We start from the raw sequence: 21978 nt of genomic DNA, 5'->3' as shown, positions 1-21978 counted from the left end.
CAGTCCACACTAGAGCTTCCTCCACTGTCTTTGGGGAATCACACATACCATCAGCGTGTGAAACCTGCTGCTCCTTTCCCACTCACGCTAGGCAGTCCCAGGAGTTCAGACTCTGCAGACATCTGGTGCAGCTATCCATGGCTCTCCCACTCACTAACAGGTCAACCAGAGCCTCCGGCTAGTGCTCTTACAACACTTACAGAATCCTCCAGCTGGCCCAAGGACTCAACTAAGGGAAAGTAAGAAGAGAGTAGAGAGAAACCTCCTTATAAGAAGACAGATACTCTCACAAGTTCTTGAAGAACAGGGTGCCTTCCTCCCTTCCCTCCTGCCCCAAAGTTGGTGCACCTGGAGCTCATGGGGAACACAGTATGTAGCACGCATGAATTAAAAACCAGCTAACGGATAGATCTCACAAAGTAATCGGAAAGGGATTTGTTTCTAGTCATGGCCCCTAGGAGTCTGTTCATGGCACAATGCCATTCAATATCTTTTTTATCATTCATCTGGAAGAAAATATGAAATCATTGTTGGTAACGTTTGCAAGATGCCATTAAAACTGGTGATGAATAGTGATAGGTATGCAGGATTGTTACGCAAAGTTCTCTGGATTTTTTGCTAAGCTGAATTCATTTGGACATGTGTGTTAATACAGTCAAATACAGGGTCGTGGATCTAGAAACAAAGAATATAGGTCACACTTAGGGTTTGTATATTGGAAAGCAGTGACTCTGAAAAGGACTTAGGCCCAGATTTTTAAAGGTTTTTAGGCATTGCAGTGCTCGGCCTTGCAACACCTAACTGATTTAAGAGCCTAAATCTCATTTTCCTAAGGGATTTAGGCACTTGTGGATTTTGGCTTGTAAGTGTGTACATCGCTTTTTAAAATCCCACAATGCCTAAATACCTTTACAAATCAGGGCCTTAAAGACCATGATTGATAACCAGCTGCACATAAACTCCCAATATGATGCTGTGGGTAAATGGGCCAATGTGATTCTTGGATATATAAGCTTTACCTCTATAAAGCCTTGGTGACACCATTACTGAAATCCGTGTCTAGTGCTGGTGTTTTCACTTCAGAAGGATGTTGGAAACTGGAGAGGGCTCAGAAAAGAGCATGAATGATTTGAAGTCTCGTAAACTGACCTCAGTGAAAGATTTAGTAAACTCAGTCTATTTAGCTTACCAAAGAGAAGATTAAGAGGTGACTTGATCCCACTCTGTAAGTACCTACAAAGGGAGAAGGTTTCTGATGGTAGAGGGCTTTTAATTTAGCAAACAAAGACATAACATGGAAATGGAAGCTAGATAAAGGCAGACTTAAAGTGCAAATTTTTAAGTGAAGGTATTTCTGCATCATTAAGTACTTAAATCAAGATTCTATATCTTCCTAAAAGATATGCTATAGTATAGTTCAACCATAAAATATCGATTTGATGCAGAGATTACTGGATGGAATTATATGGTCTGTATTATACAGGAGGTCATATTAATTTATCGTAATGGTCTTTTCTGGCCTTAATATTTGTAAATCTATGACTCATAGTTGGTACTGGGCAGCTGGGGATCTGAAAAAGGTAAGTAAATCATTATCATCTCCATTGTATAGATGGGAATGTGAAACAGAGAGAGATCAGATGACTTGTGTAAGGTCACACAACAAAATCAGTGGCAGAACTATAACTAAATCCCAGGTCTCCTGCCTTGTTCTGTAGCTTATTCACTGAACAGCACCACCTCTTTATTCAGCATGCAAGTCACTGCAAACCTTTTGGATTAACGCAGAATTTTGTTCTCTCCTTTAAGTCCCTCGCAGCAAGAAAACATAAATCATTTCATGATATGCATCTGTATTAGCTAATGAAGTGTGCATCTGTACTAGAGACATTTATGCATAATGAGGGATCATATTTTCCAAACTGGCTGTCTGAATCTTTCCATCCTCAGAACAGAAGCGATTGCATTGTGCAGAGTGCATCCGGGTTCTGGGGGCAAACGAGGCAGCCAGTTTTGAAAATTCAGCGCAGCATTCTGAACCCAGCTACTTGTGAGGATGGAGTGGGGGCATGCAGGGGGGTCAGATAACCTGTAAATTGTGCCAAGTGTGATTTGAGAGTCACTCCCCTGCTTACAGTTTGTAACATCTACAACTTGTGTTCTGTTTTGTTATTTCAGGAGCAGAAGGCACAGTGTTCCCTAAATCTATAGAAACTCCCAGTGTCAGGGCAGACCCCTTCAAGGAACTAAGGTAAACTTTGGAATATGGTTTAAACATAACTCAGTGGCGCCTTGTTGGAATTCTGCATCCTGAGTGGCGGCATTTCTAGCCCTGCACAAGCAGTCAAGGAATTCCCTTTGGACTGCACTGCGCTGAGGTTACAGCTGCTAACATCACAGAGTGAATGCCATGGAATAGATGAAAGGCCACTGTAAAGCAAATCTCTGACTGAGCCAAAGAAAACATGGGTCACGAAAGCTTCCTTTCTCCTCTGTAACACCCTCTGCTTAGCCACGCTTTAAAAAAGAAAATAGAAATATTTCCTTGGCTGTAGCAGCTAAAGGTACTGGAGGCCACATTCAATCAGGGAGAGTGACTGCAGGCAAAAGGATGATGCACTAGTAGAATTTTCTCCCTTACAGAGAAGTGAACCGCTTCTCTGACCTGGTAACTGCGACTAGCTGCACACGCATGCCACTATCCCGGACATGCACGGAAATAGCACCCACAGAAAACAACATTTATAGGGAATAAATAGCACTGCTCTAGGCAATGGCTCTCAAACTTTTTTTTACTGGTGACCCCTTTCACATACCAAATCTCTTAGTGTGACACCCCCCCTTTCCAATTAAAAACACTTTTTAAATATATTTAACACCATTATAAATGCTGGAGGGAAAGTGGGGTTCAGGATGGAGGTTGGCAGCTCCTGACCCTCAGTTTGAAAACCCCTGCTCTAGAGAATCACCTTTTCCCTCACTTGAATGCAGGACTTTATGTATTTCATCATGATAAATCCTAGCTCTTACGTAGCACTTTTCTTCAGTACATCTCAGAGCACCTCACAATCTTAAATGTATTTATTCTCACCACACCTCTGAAAAGCAAGGCAATTATCCCTACTTCACAGATAGGGAGCTAAGGCACCAAGTGACTTGCCCTAGGTCACACAGGTAGTCAGTGGCAGAGAAGGGACTTGAACAAAGGTCTCCCAAGTTCTAGGCTAGTGCCTTACTCACTGGACCATCCTTGCTACTTACTCTAACAATGGGCAGACCTCCAGGCTTGGTGTGAAGGTTCAGTCTGGATGAGCAGCCTCTGGAAGGGAGAGATTTGGGTGTGTGGGCTGGTTTTTGGAACAAACGAACTCTTCCAACAGTATTTGGTTCTTTTGATGAATATAGGGGTGCAGCTGGAAAGGTGTACTTGGCCAACACTGAGAATGCAGAAGGCAACAAACACCACTTCACAGTCTGGATTTCATTCTGTTTCAGTCACTGAGGTTTTAGGTGCACTGGGGAGAGCTTTGCTCCACTTGTCAGCTAGATCCCTGCCCTTTGTCATAACTGCAGAAAACCTCTAAGTCTGTTCTTGACTAGGTATTGTTAATGTCTCCACCAAGAGCATACAAAGTCAGCCAACCGATAATGAACCCCTGCTCAGGAAGAAAGTCTCTAGAGATAGAAACTTCAGTTCATCTGCAGATTTGACACCATCAGCTCAGGATTAAACAAAGACTGTGAATGGCTTGCCAATTACAAAATCAGTTTCTCCTCCCTTGGTTTTCACACCTCAACTGCTAGAACAGGGCCTCATCCTCCCTGATTGAACTACCTCATTATCTCTAGCTTGCCTGCATATATATACCTGCCCCTGGAAATTTCCACTACATGCATCTGACGAAGTGGGTATTCACCCACAAAAGCTCATGCTCCAAAACGTCTGTTAGTCTATAAGGTGCCACAGGACTCTTTGCTGCTTTTACAGATCCAGACTAACACGGCTACCCCTCTGATACTTGATGAGGCAGTGTTAGAACAGCTGCAGCCTGGTTTCATTTGGTGGCATAGCACCAATGTGGGATTGGTGTCTATTGTTAGCTCTCTCCATCCTGATGTTGGAAGTAGTAGTTATGCCCACCTAGATCACCATGGATGCTAAAAAACGTCTTTGTTTCCTTCCCTTTGGTATCTTACTACCTTTTACTTTCTCTCAGGAATTCCTCTAGTTCTGTTTAACACACCAGCCGCCAACTTGTTAGATAAAAAAATATAACCGGGTTTTGGTTCAGTTCATTATGAACGTTCACCATGTTGCCACCTGCTCTGATGTAAAACCTGCTTCCTTCCTCTCAATATATTACTATTTTTCTTAAAAGCTGTGGGTCAACCCAGAGAGTGGCAGCTTCAGCCAGTGTAAATCCAGGTGCAGAGTCTCCAGGGGCAGAAAGGGAGTGATGATGTGGGAGCGCAAAGCAGACGCTGCCTTCCTTCTAGTGGGCTCTGCAGGCAGCCTACATGGACAAGATGTGGAAAAAGCAGGAAAAGGGTCAGCTGAACAGAAGATGCACTGGTACAGCACATCCCCGACACAGCCTTCATAGAAAAGATCAGAGGGGTAGTCGTGTTAGTCTAGATCTGTAAAAGCAGCACATGTATGCCCGTTACAATGGACCAGATCAGTTAATAGCGGGACTTTCCGTTCCCCCCTCAAGGCCAGACAAAAACACTCCCTCTGAGATATCATTTTATACACCAATACAAACAAGTTATGTATTTCCCCTGGCATATCTGGGTACCTCCCTCTGACGTATCTGAGTGTCACCCTTTGCCTTGTACCTGTTGGTTCAATCAAAATATCGCTATCCATCATGCTGTCATCCTAATCCTATCTTTAGGATGGGTCAGCATGTTCCTAGTCTCTTTCTGGGATGGGTTGGTATCGAGGAGTTCTGATACCACCTTTCTGGAATGCATTTGTGTGTGTATTCTTGTGACTAACACTACTTAGGAATGTGCGTTTCTGCAATATCAGCCATGTTCTTGTCAGATTCTGTGAGCAGGGCCTGCCTTTTGCTCACAACCTGACTTTGCTTCATATCAGCAAAGCTTTGCCCACTACTTTAGTTCAGGCCTCACACCAGGCCTTATGTCTCAGGCTCTCTTTCTTCTACAACTACCTTCTAGAGATAGGCTCAAGGAGCTCAGTCTATTTAGCTTAACAAAGAGAAGATTGAGGGGTGACTTTATTACAGTGTGTAGGTACCTACATGAGGAGCAAATATTTAATAACAGGCTCTTCAATCTAACAGAGAAAGACATAACACGAGCCAATGGCGGGAAAATGAAACTAGACAAATTTAGGCTGGAAATATAGCACAAATATTTAACGGTGAGAGTAATTAGCCATTGTAACAACTTTCCAAGGGTTCTGGTGGATCCACCATCACTCACCATTTTCAAATCAAGACTGGATGTTTTTCTAAAAGCTCAGCTCTAGGAATTATTTTGGGGCAGTTCTCTGGCCTGTGTTCTACAGGAGGTCAGACAAGATTATCACAATGGTTCCTTCTGGCCTTGGAATCTATGATTCTGTTGTTGGCCTATCTTTTGGCATCCAGGTACCATGTGCTTTGTTTACTCTTCACAGACCAAATGACTAAAAGTCACTGTCTAGTACATCAATTTGCTATTTTTGATTTTATATCGATTTCACTACTTTTCCTGTAGGAGACTTCAAAATAATGTGACAGCTACTGTCATTACCAAAAAGAGAGGAGACCACCTGCTCTTGTCACCACTGGGGAGTAAGACCATCTGTGTTTTTCTCCTCTGCTTCAAATACAAAACAATTTCTCTCCTTAAAACAGGCAACACTCCATAATGTCAGTCTCCTTCACTCTCTCTTTCCTTCTTTTTCTCTACCCATCCCCCAAGCTACCTTTATTAGTATTTGTCTGTCTCTCAGTGTCATAAACAGATAGCTAAGGGTTAATGTCTCTTTCACCTGAAGCGTCTGACCAGAGGACCAATCAGGAAACCGGATTTTTTTCAACTTTGGGTGGAGGGAATTGTGTGTCTGGGGTCTTTGTTGTCTGGCTGCTTTCTCTGAGCTTTGGAGAAGTAGTTCTGTTTTCTAATCTTCTGTTTCTAAGTGTAAGGACCAAGAGATCAGATAGTAAGTTCTATGGTTTCTTTTCTTTGGTATTTGCATGAATATAAGTGCTGGAGTGCTTTGATTTGTATTCTTTTTGAATAAGGCTGTTTATTCAATATTCTTTTAAGAAATTGCCCTGTATTGTGTCATCTTAATACAGAGAGACCATTTGTATTTTTTCTTTCTTTTTTATATAAAGCTTTCTTTTAAGACCTGTTGGAGTTTTTCTTTACTTCAGGGAAATTGAGTCTGTACTCACCAGGGAATTGGTGGGAGGAAGAAATCAGGGGAGATCGGTGTGTGTTGAATTGGCTAGCCTGATTTTGCATTCCCTCTGGGGGAATAGGAAAGTCCTTTTTGTTCCAGGACCGGGAACGGAAAGGGGGAGTCACTCTGTTTGGATTCACAGAGCTTGTGTCTGTGTATCTCTCCAGGAGCACCTGGAGGGGGGAAGGGAAAAAGGATTATTTCCCTTTGTTGTGAGACTCAAGGGATTTGGGTCTTGGGGTCCCCAGGGAAGGTTTTTTCAGTGGGACCAGAGTGCCCCAAAACACTCTAAATTTTTGGGTGGTGGCAGCAAGTACCAGGTTCAAGCTGGTAACTAAGCTTGGAGGTTTTCATGCTAACCCCCATATTTTGGACGCTAAGGTCCAAATCTGGGAATAAGGTTATGATACTCAGAATGATATGTTCCAGATGATTACATAAGCATCATTTTCAACAGACTTTCTGCCGCCTTCTTGTTGCTGAAAAGTCTTGGTTCATACAGAGTTTTTCACTTATTAGTCACTGGTGGCTTTACAAGTAGTTGGTCACCTTTCCAGAGATAGACAAGATAGCTGTTCTTTGCTGATCAACGTTAGCTTCTGCTTGGTCGTCTTTTACTCTCATCTTACGATGTTTTTGGCCTGGGATGGCTTAGATGGAGAGAGATTGTTTCATAGCATCCCGCTTAAACATAAGACACATGGGTGTGGCATTTTGTCATTTCATGTGCGGCAGATCCATACGGTCATAAGAATTGGTGTTGTACTGTACACGTAGATACATCTGAGATATTGCTATTTTTTTATCTATTTGCATGAGTTGCAATTAATCTCTCCCATGCTGCAAAAAAGCTTATGCTCCATCAGCCAACAGAAATCCTGATGGGTCCATTATCAGTTTTGATTTTGCTGAGAATGCCAAAGGTCATAAATGCTTTGTCTAACGCAAGGATGATTGTTGTTAATGCTACATATTCTGCTAAATGGGGCCAAGTGAACAAAGTCAGTAGCCCCTGGCTTTCCGGGCTGGGACCGACAACGACAGTTGGAGTTCTGGCTTTCTGGGTAGGACGGAACAATGGTCAGTCTGTAGCCTCCCGACGGGGTTGGGCAAACAAATAGTCTGTGGCCCCCACTCCTCCTGGCTGGAGCTGGCAGTAGTAGTTGGGGTTCCGGGTGGGCCAGAACAACAATCAGTCTATGGTTCCTGAGCCTCTGGGTGGGGACTCAGAGCAAACAGCAGCCACCTGGTAGGGTGTGGTAGGGGAACCCGGCCCCTCCTGCTGAGGGTTTAGGCATCAGCTTCTATTACATCCCATACCACAGATTGCATCCCAGGGATCTCCTCGGCTGGCAGTGGCTTGGCATCTGTCAGTCTGCGCAGTCGGCGAGTCACCCACAGCGTAGTCCAGGTCCACGGGCTCTACCTCTTGGAGCATCACCGGCCCCTCTGGAGGAGCCAGTAGTACCCGTCCTCCGCAGCCAGCCCCGACTGAGCTGGGCTGTCTCCTTTTATCCAGCTCTTCCAGCTGGAGCATGCGCAGCAGGGGAATCGGGGCGTGGCCTCCTGGGCCCACACTGATTGGTCTGCCCCCTTTGGCTGAGTGCGGGGTTGGTACACCCCGTCACAGCTGATTACAGGAAACACCTTTCTCTGTGGAGCTGTTGTCTTTAAACCATTCCCAAATGATTGACATTTGCTCTATTAGTGATCCTTTTCTTGAGAGCTACAGCTATCACCTCACTTTCCTTTAGCTTTTGTTTCTTTGCCTGAAGTTGCATATATCTTGAAATGGTCATTCAAAGTGGTCTGGAAGTCATAAGTTCAGAAGTCTCAGTGGAGGCACATGCCATTCATTTACTGTTAGGGCTTATCTACACTTATACTTACAGGTGGAGCTGCGCCACTATACTGCTTCATGAAGACTCTATCTATGCTGACAGGAGAACTTGTCCCATTGGCATAGCTACTTCATCTCTCTGAGAGGTGGTAGCTATTTTGACAGGAGATACCTGTCTACAGCGCTGTCTATGCCGGGGTGAAGTCGGTATAACTATGTTATAAATCACACCCCTGAGTGACGTAGTTATACTGACATAAATTGGTAGTGTAGACCAAGCCTTAGGAGCGTAGGAATGAGGAAGAAGAAATGAGGGGGGAAAGAGGCAACAGAAAATGGATAAACCTGAATGGGAAGAGACTTGGTGGGGCACTGTTTGTCTCACAATCATGATGTCGTAAATTAAGTACTGCTGTTGCCATTCCTTAGCATACACGTACCACCCTCCCCAATAGAAACAAAATTTGTTTTGAGACCCTTCACACATGATTGCCTCCAAAAACATGTCTTGTGGCAACCTACAACCTCTATCTATGCCTCACCCCTCAAAAGTGCTGTTCACCTCATCCTTGCATTGCAGTATGAGTTCCTCATATACTGGGTTGAATTTAATTATCAGCCATTGATGATACTAAGAACAAAGTGGGTCTTGTCTTAGAACAAAACCACACCAAAATACCATAGTTTAATTAGCCATGTTGATGCCACACACAGTTTTATGTTGTATAACACAAAAACTTTCTGCTAGGCAAAGACACGTGAGTTTAAGGTACTTCAGTGCTAAGAGCAAAGTATGAAAAAGTCATACAGCGTGAAATCCAATCCACGCAGTGGGCAGTAAAGGAACTTAAATGGGACTTAACAGTTGTATAAGCCTTCTGGTGGTCCCCTGTACAGGACTGAATTTCATCCACAATTGCTGTAGCATAAAAACATCCAGCAAAAGCCAACCAAACCTAGGCGACTGCTCTTTCTTTAATATGCAAACGCAGTTAAGGGAAAATTAATCCCTTGGTGTCTGAAGAGGTAATTTTAATCAAAGTTAATTATGAACCCCTAAAAATACCAAATGGCAGATGAAATGTGCTTACAGTATGATTTTATTAGTACAATTCTCCTGTACCATATAAAGTACTAAGCTATCTAAATAGTCCAAGTGAGACCTATTGTGCCAAAGAACAATTTAAATACATTGTTCAGCTAATGTGGCAATATTCATTTTGTAAAATAATCATTCTCAATGAATTAAGGATTCTTTTCATCTGTGTTTCACTAGGCAGCATAGGTATTTTCAATAAATGGGAACACAAATAATATCTCAGTCTAAAATCCATCACATTCATAAAGATTAACAGGTCAAAACCAAGAGGAAATGTGATTAAGAAATGGTACTAAAAGGTGAAATAATTGGTGGGAAGTGGAAGCACTTCATTAGGGTGTAATACTAAGCCATATTTTAGAAGTGTTCAGTAAACACATGAGGCTAAATCTTCAGCTCATGTCAATGGAGGTAGGGTGATTGACACCAAGTATGAGTCTGGCCCTTGCAGATTTTAATACATTTAGCACGAAGGGCCAGATTCTGTTCTCAGTTACACTAGGCAACCCTGACGATGATAGTGGAATTGCAGTAATTTAACTGAGAGCAGAATTTGGACCATGAGAGACTTTTACTTCTGTCATCATAACCTATGTTGGCGCCTTATTCCCCTGTCACTTACATGGCTATAAATCAGCCATTAACATCATTGAAGATCCACTGGTGCCAAACTGGTGTAAAGGCAGAGGAGAATCAAGCCCCTGGTTTGTTAAGTGCAAGACCAATCAAATGATGAATTCCTTTGGAATCCTCCCTGTTATCTGGTCATTTATATCAGTACCATAGCTTAGTGTATAGTTCTTAAGTTTCTTTCCCATTCCAGTGCACTCTCCAGGCTCAAGAGACAAGTTATCATCACAGGGGGAACAAGGCTGTCTAAACTGCATGTAATGTGAGCTGTTTTCTCAGTTATATACAGTATTTCAGTAAGTCATTGTTAACAATGGGACATCTCCAGCCTCTCAACACATTAGCCTAATATATGGCTAGCATGAGAAAGGAATTGATTTTTACCTTTTAGGCTCTTAAGTTTAAAAACAATCTAGGATGTTACATTATATTAGTTGATGTGAGGAAAGATGTGCCATTACTCTTACATTTAAAACAATACCATCAGAGGATCACTGTATATTTCTCTGCCAGCTCCAGCGAGAGTGGGGCAGGCTTTTGTAAGCATGTTGTACCTTTCCTCAAACCTCTGCATGGCTAGCCATTTTCTTTGGTATTGTTGGTTATAATCTTCAAAGCTGTTACGGCTTTTGCCCCTCGCACAACTGTCACAACAGGAAGAAGCCACATGGGCACAGCTGGGTTCCAGATACTCATATTTTCTAAATAGACACAATCATGTCAGGCTGTGCTAGACACACTCTGGTGTCTGGAAGCTTCTAGACCACAGAACACAGGGATCACCACTACAGGACTCTCAAACTATTTAAAGGGATGCTAACCTATTCTTAGGCCCAGTTATCTAGGAGACCACACCTTGCTTAGTAGTCACCTCATGACAGCTTAGATTAGCTGAGATGCTCTTGTAGTTTGACTGTCTTGCAGTTGGACTGCGCTTTCCAGGACCAGCATGCAGTGAGGTTTCTCAGTGGAAGCTCCTTGCCTTGAACTCACTCCCGGTGGCTCTCCAAAGCCAACTATCAGTGTGCTGTGGGATCCGGTCCAAAGCCCAGAGATGTCATTGGGCTCTGTATCAGGTCCACTGTATAAGGTGCACATCTTCGGTCAGGCTTTTGAATATGAAAGTGATCTAGTTGCTGAGGTATTCGTGTTTCTCTTAACCTCTTCCCATTGCATGGGAAAGCATTGTGTTCCCTTCAGCAGGTAGCTATAGGGAATCCTGTCCTGGCTGACAATCACCTACATCCCCCCTCTCCCTCTAAGGACTGGCGAGGGCAGGATTTAGCCTATGAATGAGTTTTCTTCTCTATTTTTAGCAGTGGAAAAACATAACTGGGTCAGATTTTCCCATGGTGTAAACCAGTGATGCGCCGCTGAAGTCAATTGAAAAGAAACTGGCCCCATCATGTTTAAATCAGAGCACTGGCCTCATTCGCAAAGTCTGCACATAAAAGGTCAGATCCTCCTGTAAGAACTTTCCAGCGCATCTATAAATAGTGAAAGCGACACTGCAGGAAGAGGTGTTTGGAGCAAATGTGTCTCAAGTACGTTTCTGAGATAAAATGTGATAAGCTCTAATGAGAAAAATACAGTGACCCGACCTTACAAGAGCTTGAGTGAGTCATTCTAGATGGATTGCTAGTAGGATAGCCCCAGCACCTCTAAGTGTAAAAGCTCATTGGGACTGTGCAGATAAAATTGCTCAGATGATAGGCCTCTAGACATGGGCTCAAAGCGAAGCATAATCACAGCATCTATCTGGGATACTGGCTTCCATCACATAACTAGGGTATTAGTGCTTTGTAATGCTGACTCAGGTCACGTGACTGGAGGCTGGAAATAATGCAGAAGTGGTTCTTGCCAGCTCTCCTGTGACTCACATTTTTATGCCGTTTTGTGCTGCATCACTAGAGTAAGCCGGCATTGCATTTTCTGGAAGATGTGCTTTAATTAAACACAAGTTACTGGGCTCAAAGAAAGGATAAGTGGGTGAAATGCTAAAGCCTGTGTTATACAGGAAGTCAGGTGAGATGTTCCAATGGTCCCTTCTGCCCTTAAAATCTATCAGTCCAATGAAAGGGTGATCCATAGAGCCAATTTGGTAGCTCTTACACCACATTCCCTTCTTGAAGCTAAGTAGCAGGAGAAAAGCAGACAGGGTCAGGATACTCCTGGGCTGTGTTTTAGCCACACCAAATTAAGGGCCCTGTAATCTTAAAGTTAAAGATACTTAATCAATAGTCAAAGATTTTGACCCATTGCAGAGGGCTTCCCTCGTGTTTCAGTACTTTTCTGCTTTGCTCTGTTACTTTGTTTTGTTTACCCCGAACCCTAGTAGACGTGACATGATTCCTTACCGGTGTAATTTATGAGACCAACTTAGGTTAAAGGTTAGTGACCTGTCTATTTATCGATCAAGAATTGTGTTAATTCCTTTATAAGGGCACAAGTTTAAAAGATTTGTTGCTTTTTGCTGCTGTAATTTTACTTCACTGCTCACCCCTACAGCTGTAATCACACAAGTGGAGCCCTGAATTTTTAATGATAATCCTTCCTAGATCAGAGATAAACACATGCTAAAGCCGATTGATTCTCTAATCAATGCGGTATGTACAGTGTATAAGTAGACGGCTTTTGGAGCTACAAGATGATGTTTTTATCTGGAGATTTGAGCCCTAAAATACCACAGCAAAGTAGGAGAAAGGGTGGTTCCATAAGGTGTATTAACCCGTTGAATGTGCTGTGTAGGGTGTGCAGAGTTGCTGTCTGTCATCACCATCCCCATGTTGATTTAAATTGGTAGTAACACATCTGTATCAAGGAGAAAGGCTAAACCTCAGGCTGTTATAAGTAGATGATGAAGCCCTGGTGCTAGCTTGAACCTAGTTAAGCGTATTGAATAAAGGACAGGGAACACCTGCAACCATGCGAGTGTAGTGAGAGTTTGCATTTAAGAAGCTCTTGTCAGACTGGCCTCAACTGAGCTGCCTTTAGATTTACTTGTTTCCTCAGCAAAATCGTGTCCGTGTGTTCTTGGTGGGGGGAGGGACAGGCCTGCTTCGCCATAGCTATGGGAGCATCCTATTGAATATAGTGTGGAGTGAGAATAAGGAAATAAGAGAGGCAGGCAATTTTGTTTAACTAGAGGTTTTCCATATCAAACTGGTGCCAAATGATATGGCAGATATGATGCGGTGCGCAAAGGAAATCGGTCTCTGCTTTGGTAATTGGTCATGAAATGCACCAGCCACTGTCCTCACATGTCCAGTCATGCAGCATAATCACAGTAGAGTTATACTTAACCTATGACGTTGCCCCAGAGATGCTGCACCATAAAAAAATACTTCATAACCGTGTCTGTGCAGTCATTCTATAGTGAAGACACGTTTCCAATAAGCCAAAAAAGCCTGTTTCTGTGGAGATATTCATTCCTGCTCTCTCTCTCAGATTGAGCATTTGTTTAGATTCACAAGATTGAGCAGTGGATCCTTTGGGATATAAGAAAAACTTATTCATATGCATCAGTAGAATCTAATGCAGTTCTTCCTTCTCTCATTCCCACCTCTGTACAGATGGGAAGGGGTGTGTGCACACACCCGTTCTCTACAGAAGTAGGCTAGATTTTTTTTTAAACTATTGGGGCTGCACACCACTAACCTTGAGTAGAAAATAGATGCTAATAAATGCAAGCCGTTTTACACTTCATGGCAGACTCATACTGGTGAAATGGTTTAATACTTAATTACCATGCTTGTCCTTCCCTCAAGTGCAGATGACATTCCTCAGATAGATTTTTCAATAACAACTGGGGAAGTAAATCGAGAAACTAATTAGTTATTCATATAATCCAGAATATTGACGATGCATTGATTAAAAGGATGTGGTGACACCCATTCTAACATGCTGGATATGTCTATTCATTTAGTCTACTCCCTGCTGTGGTGTTTTTTGGAAGGTTCTATGGAAATGATAAAAATGCCCTCCAGCTTCTGCAAGGCAAATGTTTATAGAAAGCATTTCTTTTCATTTACATTTTGTTGATCATTAAAGCGTGGCAGTAGAATAGTTTGACTCATGCTCCAGGGGCAATATCTGATCTGTGGTGTCTTAGGACCATTTTTGTGGCATCAAGCTATAATGAGATCTGTAGGTTATTGACTAATCCAAACCATAAACATTCTACGAGCATGTAAGGGGATCCAGAGGACTAGAACCCAGGTGAACAGGACACTGGATGACCAATTCTTCCACACTACTAATCATTAGCCATGGCAGAATTGTGATCCATACACTAGAAACCCTAGGGGACTAAGCCTCACAGAAGTCCTGTGATCTCTGATTTGTCCTGATGCACTATTTTAACATGGAGGAAGTTCCAGGAAGCTTGGCAATACTTGCCTGTTCCTCCAAGGCTCCCTCTCGTTGACAGCTTTGGATTCCAGCTCCGTTCTTTGGCTCTGATTCCTGGCTTGACCCCTGACCCCAGCTTGCATACCTGGCTGGACTCCTGCTTCCTGACTTTGGCTCTGACGTGACTCCTGGTTTCTGATTTATGGCTTGACTCCCATCTCCAACACCTGCTCTGACGACTAGGCCTGACTCCTGGTCCTGTCTGCTAGGCCAGAGAGCCCACATCCCAGTTGTGACAAAGCAATCATTAGACAACTGCCTAGAGTGGAGGGCAGGCAAGCCAGCTTGTTTGTTTCAGTAAAGTTCTGTGATGTGTGCCTCGTTCCCCTTTGCAATGGAGCATTTGTAGTGAAGTATTTACGTTGGGTAGCCCAAAGGTAACGTAAGGTATCAGTTCCTCTACCTGTATGAGATGTGACAATTTTAATAAACTGTGAGATTCCCAATCACTATCATTAGCACTACGAGATTTATGTTTAAATTATAGCTGCCTGCACAAAGAGTAGAACTATTCCTCGAATAGAACAGTAAGGGTGGAAAATAGCGTGCACACATCTCAGTTCCATGATGACAATCGCAGCACATCCTTTGATTTCTTTGTATTTTGTTTGGGACTGAAATATTCTCAAACACATGTCAGGGCACCTGTAGGGAAGAGGAAATTTTACTTTGAGTGCACCTTTCAGCTAGAAGTTAAACCCGAGGAATGAAAAGCACCAAGCGTTTTGTGTAGAAAAACACACTATTTAGTTGATAATTGGTGAGAATGGCAGTCCTGTTTTTATTAACTGAATCTTCGCTCCCTGGAGGAGTGTGTCATATAGACTCACGCTAATATATTTGAGAGGCAACTCCATGGGTCAGAGGCTCAGACCTGCTCACTTCCTTTTGCACTGGGGATTCGATTTGCATGGAGGAATTGCTGAGTGGCATAAATGGCTCTACAACAGCTGCTCCTGATCACTTCCTGTGTAGGGGGTGGGGTAAAGATGGGCCTGGCCAGACTACCTGGCTGTCCGGTGATCTTGGATTGGAGGGGAGGGATTGTACCTTTCAGCCCAAGATAGAGCAGCCCTGGGGCTTCTCTAACTTCTATGGGGAATGAATTGGGTACACTCTTCCCTCAACCGTCAGAGGTGCTTAGAAGTATGTGTCTTATCTCATCTGGAAGGATCCTGTAAAGGCCAGTTTCAAAATGTGGAAGAAAACAGGTATAATAAATGTCTTGGGCTTACCTGACATGGTTCCTGGGGTTTAAAAGATCATGTTCAGAAAGATCTGAAAATATAGGGCCCAGTCTTGCAATCTTTAATCAGGCAAAACTCTCATTGACTTTCACACACAGTTCAGTGAAAACACTTCCACATTCACCTGAGTAAGGGCAGCAGTCGTGGTCCTTAAAACCAACTCTTTAAAACTGACTTCTAATGAACCTGGCACAAAACTGCAAAAGGCAACTCAAAGATGTGTTGCTGATCAAGCCAGCAGTGCTCACAATGTCCTCTCTTAATTTTTTTCCCATTCATAATTTGTTTTAGACTCTATCAAATCAAAAATACTTAATAATTGAGCATGTTTCTTTGCGTTGTACCCAGTCCATTCTTATTACGTTAAAGAGAACTATTTTATAGAGATTTTATTTGCTCTGTAAATTGCAGCCAGGAAACAATAGCCGTTTCATAACCATGTGATATCTTGAAGAAAAATGTACATGTTAAACTATAGTGAGATTTTATTTTATTTTCAACTGGCATATTTTGTATATTCATGCCAAAGGATCATAAATATGTGTTCAAAGTCTTTATCTTCAGTTAAATTGTACATAGCATGAATTATTGTTGTTTTCCTCCCAAATCAAGCAGGAATAACTACATATTTTTCACCTGGTTTGAATTGATTTTGTCTTTTAAGAACAGGTTGCTGCCCCTGAGCTGTTCTTCTCGGATATATTCCTGTGCAGATTTAACCCACAGGATACTGTGGAAGCCCTGGCCTTTTTCATCATGTTAATTTTCTAGCATCTCTGTTAAGATAGGGACACGTATGGTCATGTAAGAGCAATCCCATTCTGTAATTTTCAAAGCACTTTTGGTGGGTCTACCTAGCAGCACAGAGAGAGCACAGCTAATGAGGACCCATTTCTAAATCTGGCTCAGACTATGTCCATCAGGCTCAGGGACAGTGGCTTGTTTATTTTTCCGCCCTGCGCCACAGGAGCTCAGTGTCAGAAATGACTGTCTTATCGCCATGGTGTTTCAATACGCTCGAGCGAAGCACGTTAACCAGGAAGCTGTCATTTCAAAATGTATATAGAGTGGGTTCTTTACACACATCAGAACAAATCGCATGGGCACGGATTATAAATGTATAAGCAGATATGGGCAGGGAAGATGGATCCTTTCACTCTCCACAGGTATATTGGAGAGCTGGAACTAAACCAGAAACCCTGGACCCAAACACACTTCCTCCTTGGGACCTTCAGACCCAAAGCCAAATGTGGTAGCGTTGGCCCATCCCGAAGTGGGCGTTTGTTTTCACATCACAGGGTAGCAAAGCAAAATTTGAGCCTTAAAAATAGTGAAACCTCAGAGCTGAATCTTATGGTTTCCAATGTGAATGTGCTTGGGATTCCTGGCATTCAGGAAGGTTTGTTTAAGGGCTGGATGGTGCCTTTAGGTACAGACCTGAGCAAGGTGCAGCGGTTGCATTGCCTCAGCAATGAGCCGGGTAGGCATTGTGCCTCTAAGTCACAATTCCTCCCCTGCTCTCGGGTGGGGGGCATGTAGCATTTCACTGCTGGCCTATGCCAGTAACACATTACGTCACTCCCTGCCCCGAGGTGGCTTAGCTGCATGGGCCAGGAAGAAAGGGAAGGGGAGCCAATAGCCCTTTCCTGCTCCATGGAGGAGCCTGCAGCTGCGGCAAGGGAAGTCCCGACTCCTTTCTTGAGAGAGAGGGTCACATAGTATGTGACAGTATGACCCCACCTCTGAAGAGTCAACAGTCTTATTTCCAAACTCTGCTAACAGTCCGGTTACTAAACTGACATGCCCCTGCCATCCGTATCCGGAGGTGCCAGTTTAGTGACAACTACTTGAGAAGAGCGACCAGCTTCTCTCTGGTCAGACGAGTGTAAGCAATAGTTAAATGCTGAGCTTCATTAGCTTCAAACGTAAAGTGGCAGCAGCTGCTTCTCCCATTAGCCAAAGTGGCCGTTACAAATACATATCTAAGTACACATACACTGCCTCGTTGGCAATGCATTTCATTTTAGCTACACAAGGACAATGTCTCCTTGGATGGAAGAAGCCAAGTGACTATTATAGCCGTGTATTTCGGATAGCATCATGTAGCTTCAGGGCCACGCAGAAGATGTGAAAGCTGAAATTTGATTATAACCCAGTAATAGGCGGAAAGTGGACAAGTGACTCCAAGAAAGTCTGAAAAACATGCTCTGAAATGCAGCTAGATTCACTGTGGACAGGGGTGGACTGCAGCTTCAGAAGGCGAAAGAGGTCTCCCTCACTTGCTTAGAGTAATTCAGAGTATGAGCTACCCCATGAAAAGGTGTCAGGTCTATGAGAACTGACAGCTAGTTTACTTGCTAAAGTTCTCTCATATGGTGCCTTATTTTCTTGTTTATTGAATGTGTGACCCACTTATCAAAGCTAGTCAGACAATGGCAGAGACCATCAAATACAAAAGGTTGGGCTGGGTTCACTCCTGGGTCTCTGCCAGCGTCTGCTAGTGGGAGTCCTGTGGCAGAAGGATCATGGTGGATTTCTCCATTAGTGGCAATTCTTAAATCTAGACTGGAAATTTTTTCCCTAAAAGATCAGGTGGCTGGGCTGGTGGGGCCAGCAGCTCACAGACTCTAGTTTGTGCTAGTTGGGATGTGAGAAGCACAGCTGTGCAACAAAGGATATTGCCAGTTCAGCACGCACACACAAGCTCCACTCACTGGCCCTAAACCAAAGCTGCCTGCCCTAGGCAGAAACACAGAGGGTGGAAGGGGGTGGAAGTGCCCTGGCTATTCTGCAGTATGTTCACGTTCATATATAGCAGAGTGCCTGGGATGCAGGGGCACCAGGCTTGTTCAGGGCGGTGTAATTTACACCTCTGCATGACAAGCTCTGAATCTGGGCCATCGAGTTGGTTTGTCTGGGCAGACTTCTTCAATTACCATGATGTTTCTAAGGTCCTGTGAGGATGCAGAGTTAGCCGCAAATAGGGAAGATTTGAAAAAATATTAAAGGGAACAAGGCTTGACTGCTTGGCTTCCAGAGACTGCGCTCTGTCCTGCGGCGTACAGGTGGAGGTAGTGCTGAGCCATCGACGGGGGGGCTGAGCAGCATGCCATCAGATGAGGTGAGCAGGCTCTGCATCAGTGAGGTGTCCAGGATGCTGCACCCAGCGTAGGTCATGAAGTGCTGAGGATGCTGCTACCTGGGAGCCCTTGGCAGCATTGCTGGAGCTGGCGCCCACGTCCGTCTCACTTCCTTTTAAGAGCAGCTCTTCCATGCCCAAACAGGATCTTGCTGAGTTAATAAAAAGAGCTGCCGTGGGCATCACCTTGATGCCTAGCATTGCATTTAAGCAGTTGTGCCCTGTCCACTCCCTGACATGCCCACTTCCTTCCCTCCTCACCCGTGCCCATTAGACATGGTAGATGTACGGCTTTTAAACACATAACTGAGCACTGAGCGTTTCTCTGTGCAATACTGAAGCCTCTGAGCGAACACTTAGTGCCTGCTCTTTGCCCCCCCCACCTTTCTACATCAGCACCCAGCAGGATCAAGCCCAGAAGTCAGCTGTGCCCTAGTGTTCACCCCTTCCCGCACTCCCACCATAGAAGGCAAATGGCAGCAAGCGCTGAAATGTAATGTTATTGTTTTTTCAGCCAGGCGTGCTCAGCTGAAAGGAGAAGAGAAAAAAACTACGTAAAACACTAGTTATAGTTATGTCGAGGTAAATAACAGACTGTAGTCCAAGCAGAACAGGGAAATACAGCATGGCAGATAATTGGAACTCCTGGTTTACCATAAATATGAATTGTGTGGGTACTGCCTGTGCCACACTTAGGATATTTTATGAAGATAGCCCTCAAAACTAGTCACAGCATGTTGGAAAGCTGTGATTGCCTTTCTCATGACTGAACATTGAACCATCTGCAGTGACACAGATCTTTTTTCATGTGTTACAACTAACTCAAAACCTATTAAAGTGAATGTGCGACGGACAGTATTCTTTCCAAAATGCTTCACCTTGCATTTGTCTCCAGTAATTTTTACTTCCTGGGTGGTTATTATGGCTGCCCCCATTTTTAATTGCTCATAATTTATTAATCACCATTTGGATAGTAATATTCCATTTCAAAAGTCTGATTTTTAAAAAAAAATTGATTTTGAAAATTTCAACCAAACTGAGTCAGCATTTTCTAACAAGATTAAAGTACATTGTTCTGCTCACATTAAAAAATTCTGGTGACTGTTCCTTCAAGAAGCTCTTGCTTTGGAGCAGGGACTTGACCTTTGGCAGAGAGGGTGGCCTTTTGACAGCCACGTGAAAATCGGCACAAATTCGGCCAAGTTATAAGCCATTGAAAACAATCACAGTTCACTCATGCTCATCAGAGACACAGTAGATTTTTGTAGCTAAAAGCTGCAAAGATTCCAGCTTCACTGCACATATTTCAGCCCAAAGTTGAGGAGAACTTTCCCCGCAATTGCAACTCTGAGCTGCTGCTCCAGAACTGAGAGCAGGGAAACCATCATCTCTTCTGTGTGCTCATCTGTGCCTCAGTTTACCACCCCTCACCTGGAAGGGTGCAGAGGGGATTAATAAATGTCTGAAACACTCAGATACTATAGCGATGAGCTCCATAGAAAAGCCAATAATTATTCTGTCTTTGGAGCAGTGTTTGAATAGTGTACAGTGAATAGGGCCCACAGCCACCCATTGACCAATGAGGCAAAAACAAAATTAAGAACCATACTGAGTCAGACCAATGGTCCATCTAGCCCAGTATCCTGTCTTTCAGCAGTGGCCAATGCCAGGTGCCCCAGAGGGAATGAACAGAACAGGTAATAGTCAAGTGATCCATCCACTGTTGCCCATACCAGCTTCTGGCAAAGAGAGGGTAGGGACACCATCCCTGTCCATCCTGGCTAACAGCCATTGATGAACCCATCCTCCATGAACTTATCTACTTCCTTTTTGAACCCTATTATTGTCTTGGCCTTCACAAAATCCTCTGGCAAGGAGTTCCGCAGGTTGACTGTGCATTGGGTGAGGAAATACTTCCTTTTGTTTGTTTTAAACCAACTGCCTATTAATTTCACTTGGTGACCCCTAGTTCTTGTGTTATGAGGAGTAAATAACTCTTCCTTCACACAAGGCCTGATTTTATAGACTTCTATCATATCCCCCCCTTTGTCATCTCTTTTCCAAGCTGAAAGGTCTCAGTCTTATTCATATTGAATAATTGCTCATCTCCTGCGCACCATCCATCCTATGCACTGAGGGAGGCAGGGGGCTACGTGGCAAAGCAGCTCTGTCATCGTGTAATAAAAGACAGTATCACAGTGCGTACGCATAAGGGGCTGAATGAATGCCTAAGTCTGGTATTTCCTAATGTTTCTGTGTTTGACTTTGCAACCTTAATAATGTTCTTTGAATGTCGAGTTTTGCATGCATGTATTTATATTGCCATAGCCGACTGGTGCCCAAGTGTGCTGGGTATTGTGCAGTCACGTGGGGCTTGGTCATTACTGCTCCTACTTGACTAGGCCGGGGACTGGCTCAACTTGTGGCTGTAGCCCCAGTGGGGCATGCAGAGGCTACTCACCCAGTACTCTGTGCTATCTGCAAATAGATGAGCCCTGAGCGTGCCCCTGCCCACCACACGTGCCTGTCCCGCGGGTGATGGGTGGGGGATCCGCTGCTCCATGGAAAGAGATAAGGTAAGCCATTCCTCCCTCCGTGCAGGAGGGGAGCAGGGGAAGAATTGTGACTTTGTCTGCACTGCAGTCAGAGGTGTGACAGCAGCACCTCTTAACCCAACTAGCTCCGATCTCGCTAGCTCAAACACCACTAGCAACGAAGCCACGGTAGCACTGGCTAGCAGGGCTCTGGCTGGGGTTGTACAGTCCGTCATGCTGCCCATGGTGTCACAGCTTCACTGCTGGTGTTATTGGAGCTAGTTAGATCAAACCTAGCTCGGCTGTGGCTGTGGGTGCTGCAGTCACATTGCTGTTGGCAGTGTAGACATACATGCTGTCGTTTGTGCCTCAGTTTACCACTCCCTCACCTGCAGGGGTGTTGAGAGGATTAACAAATGTTCATCCTCTGCTGGGTGGAAGCAGCTATCTGATGCCCCTTATTCATATCAGATGGTAGCTGGAGTCTAGTAAAAGTTTCCAACCTCAGGCGCAGAGTCTGCCTCCATTACTGTCACACTGAGTCGACTTTAACTTGTGAATAGTCTCCTCTCCTCCACCAAAAAAGTTCACTTATAATGAATGGAGGTGGTGGGGAAGGCTCAGTCTGACAGGTCAGAAAAGTAAGGAGTAAGTT

At 43.9% G+C, this 21978-nt stretch overlaps 1 protein-coding gene across 8 annotated transcripts in view; it reads left to right on the top strand.

The window, feature by feature from the left end:
* Positions 1–21978, top strand: part of SGCD (sarcoglycan delta) — a 665508-nt gene that overhangs the window by 603486 nt on the left and 40044 nt on the right. For all 8 annotated transcript variants that reach the window (XM_050961320.1, XM_050961323.1, XM_050961326.1 and 5 more), the window contains one exon: positions 2179–2251. In XM_050961320.1, the coding sequence (XP_050817277.1) occupies positions 2179–2251 (73 nt within the window). The remainder of the gene's footprint in view (positions 1–2178; positions 2252–21978) is intronic.

The sequence above is a fragment of the Gopherus flavomarginatus genome, chromosome 7 (assembly GCF_025201925.1).
Source record: "Gopherus flavomarginatus isolate rGopFla2 chromosome 7, rGopFla2.mat.asm, whole genome shotgun sequence".
NCBI classification, from domain to species: domain Eukaryota; kingdom Metazoa; phylum Chordata; order Testudines; family Testudinidae; genus Gopherus; species Gopherus flavomarginatus.
The sequence above is the reverse complement of the archived record's forward strand: the minus strand, read 5'-3'. Positions and strand labels throughout refer to the sequence as shown.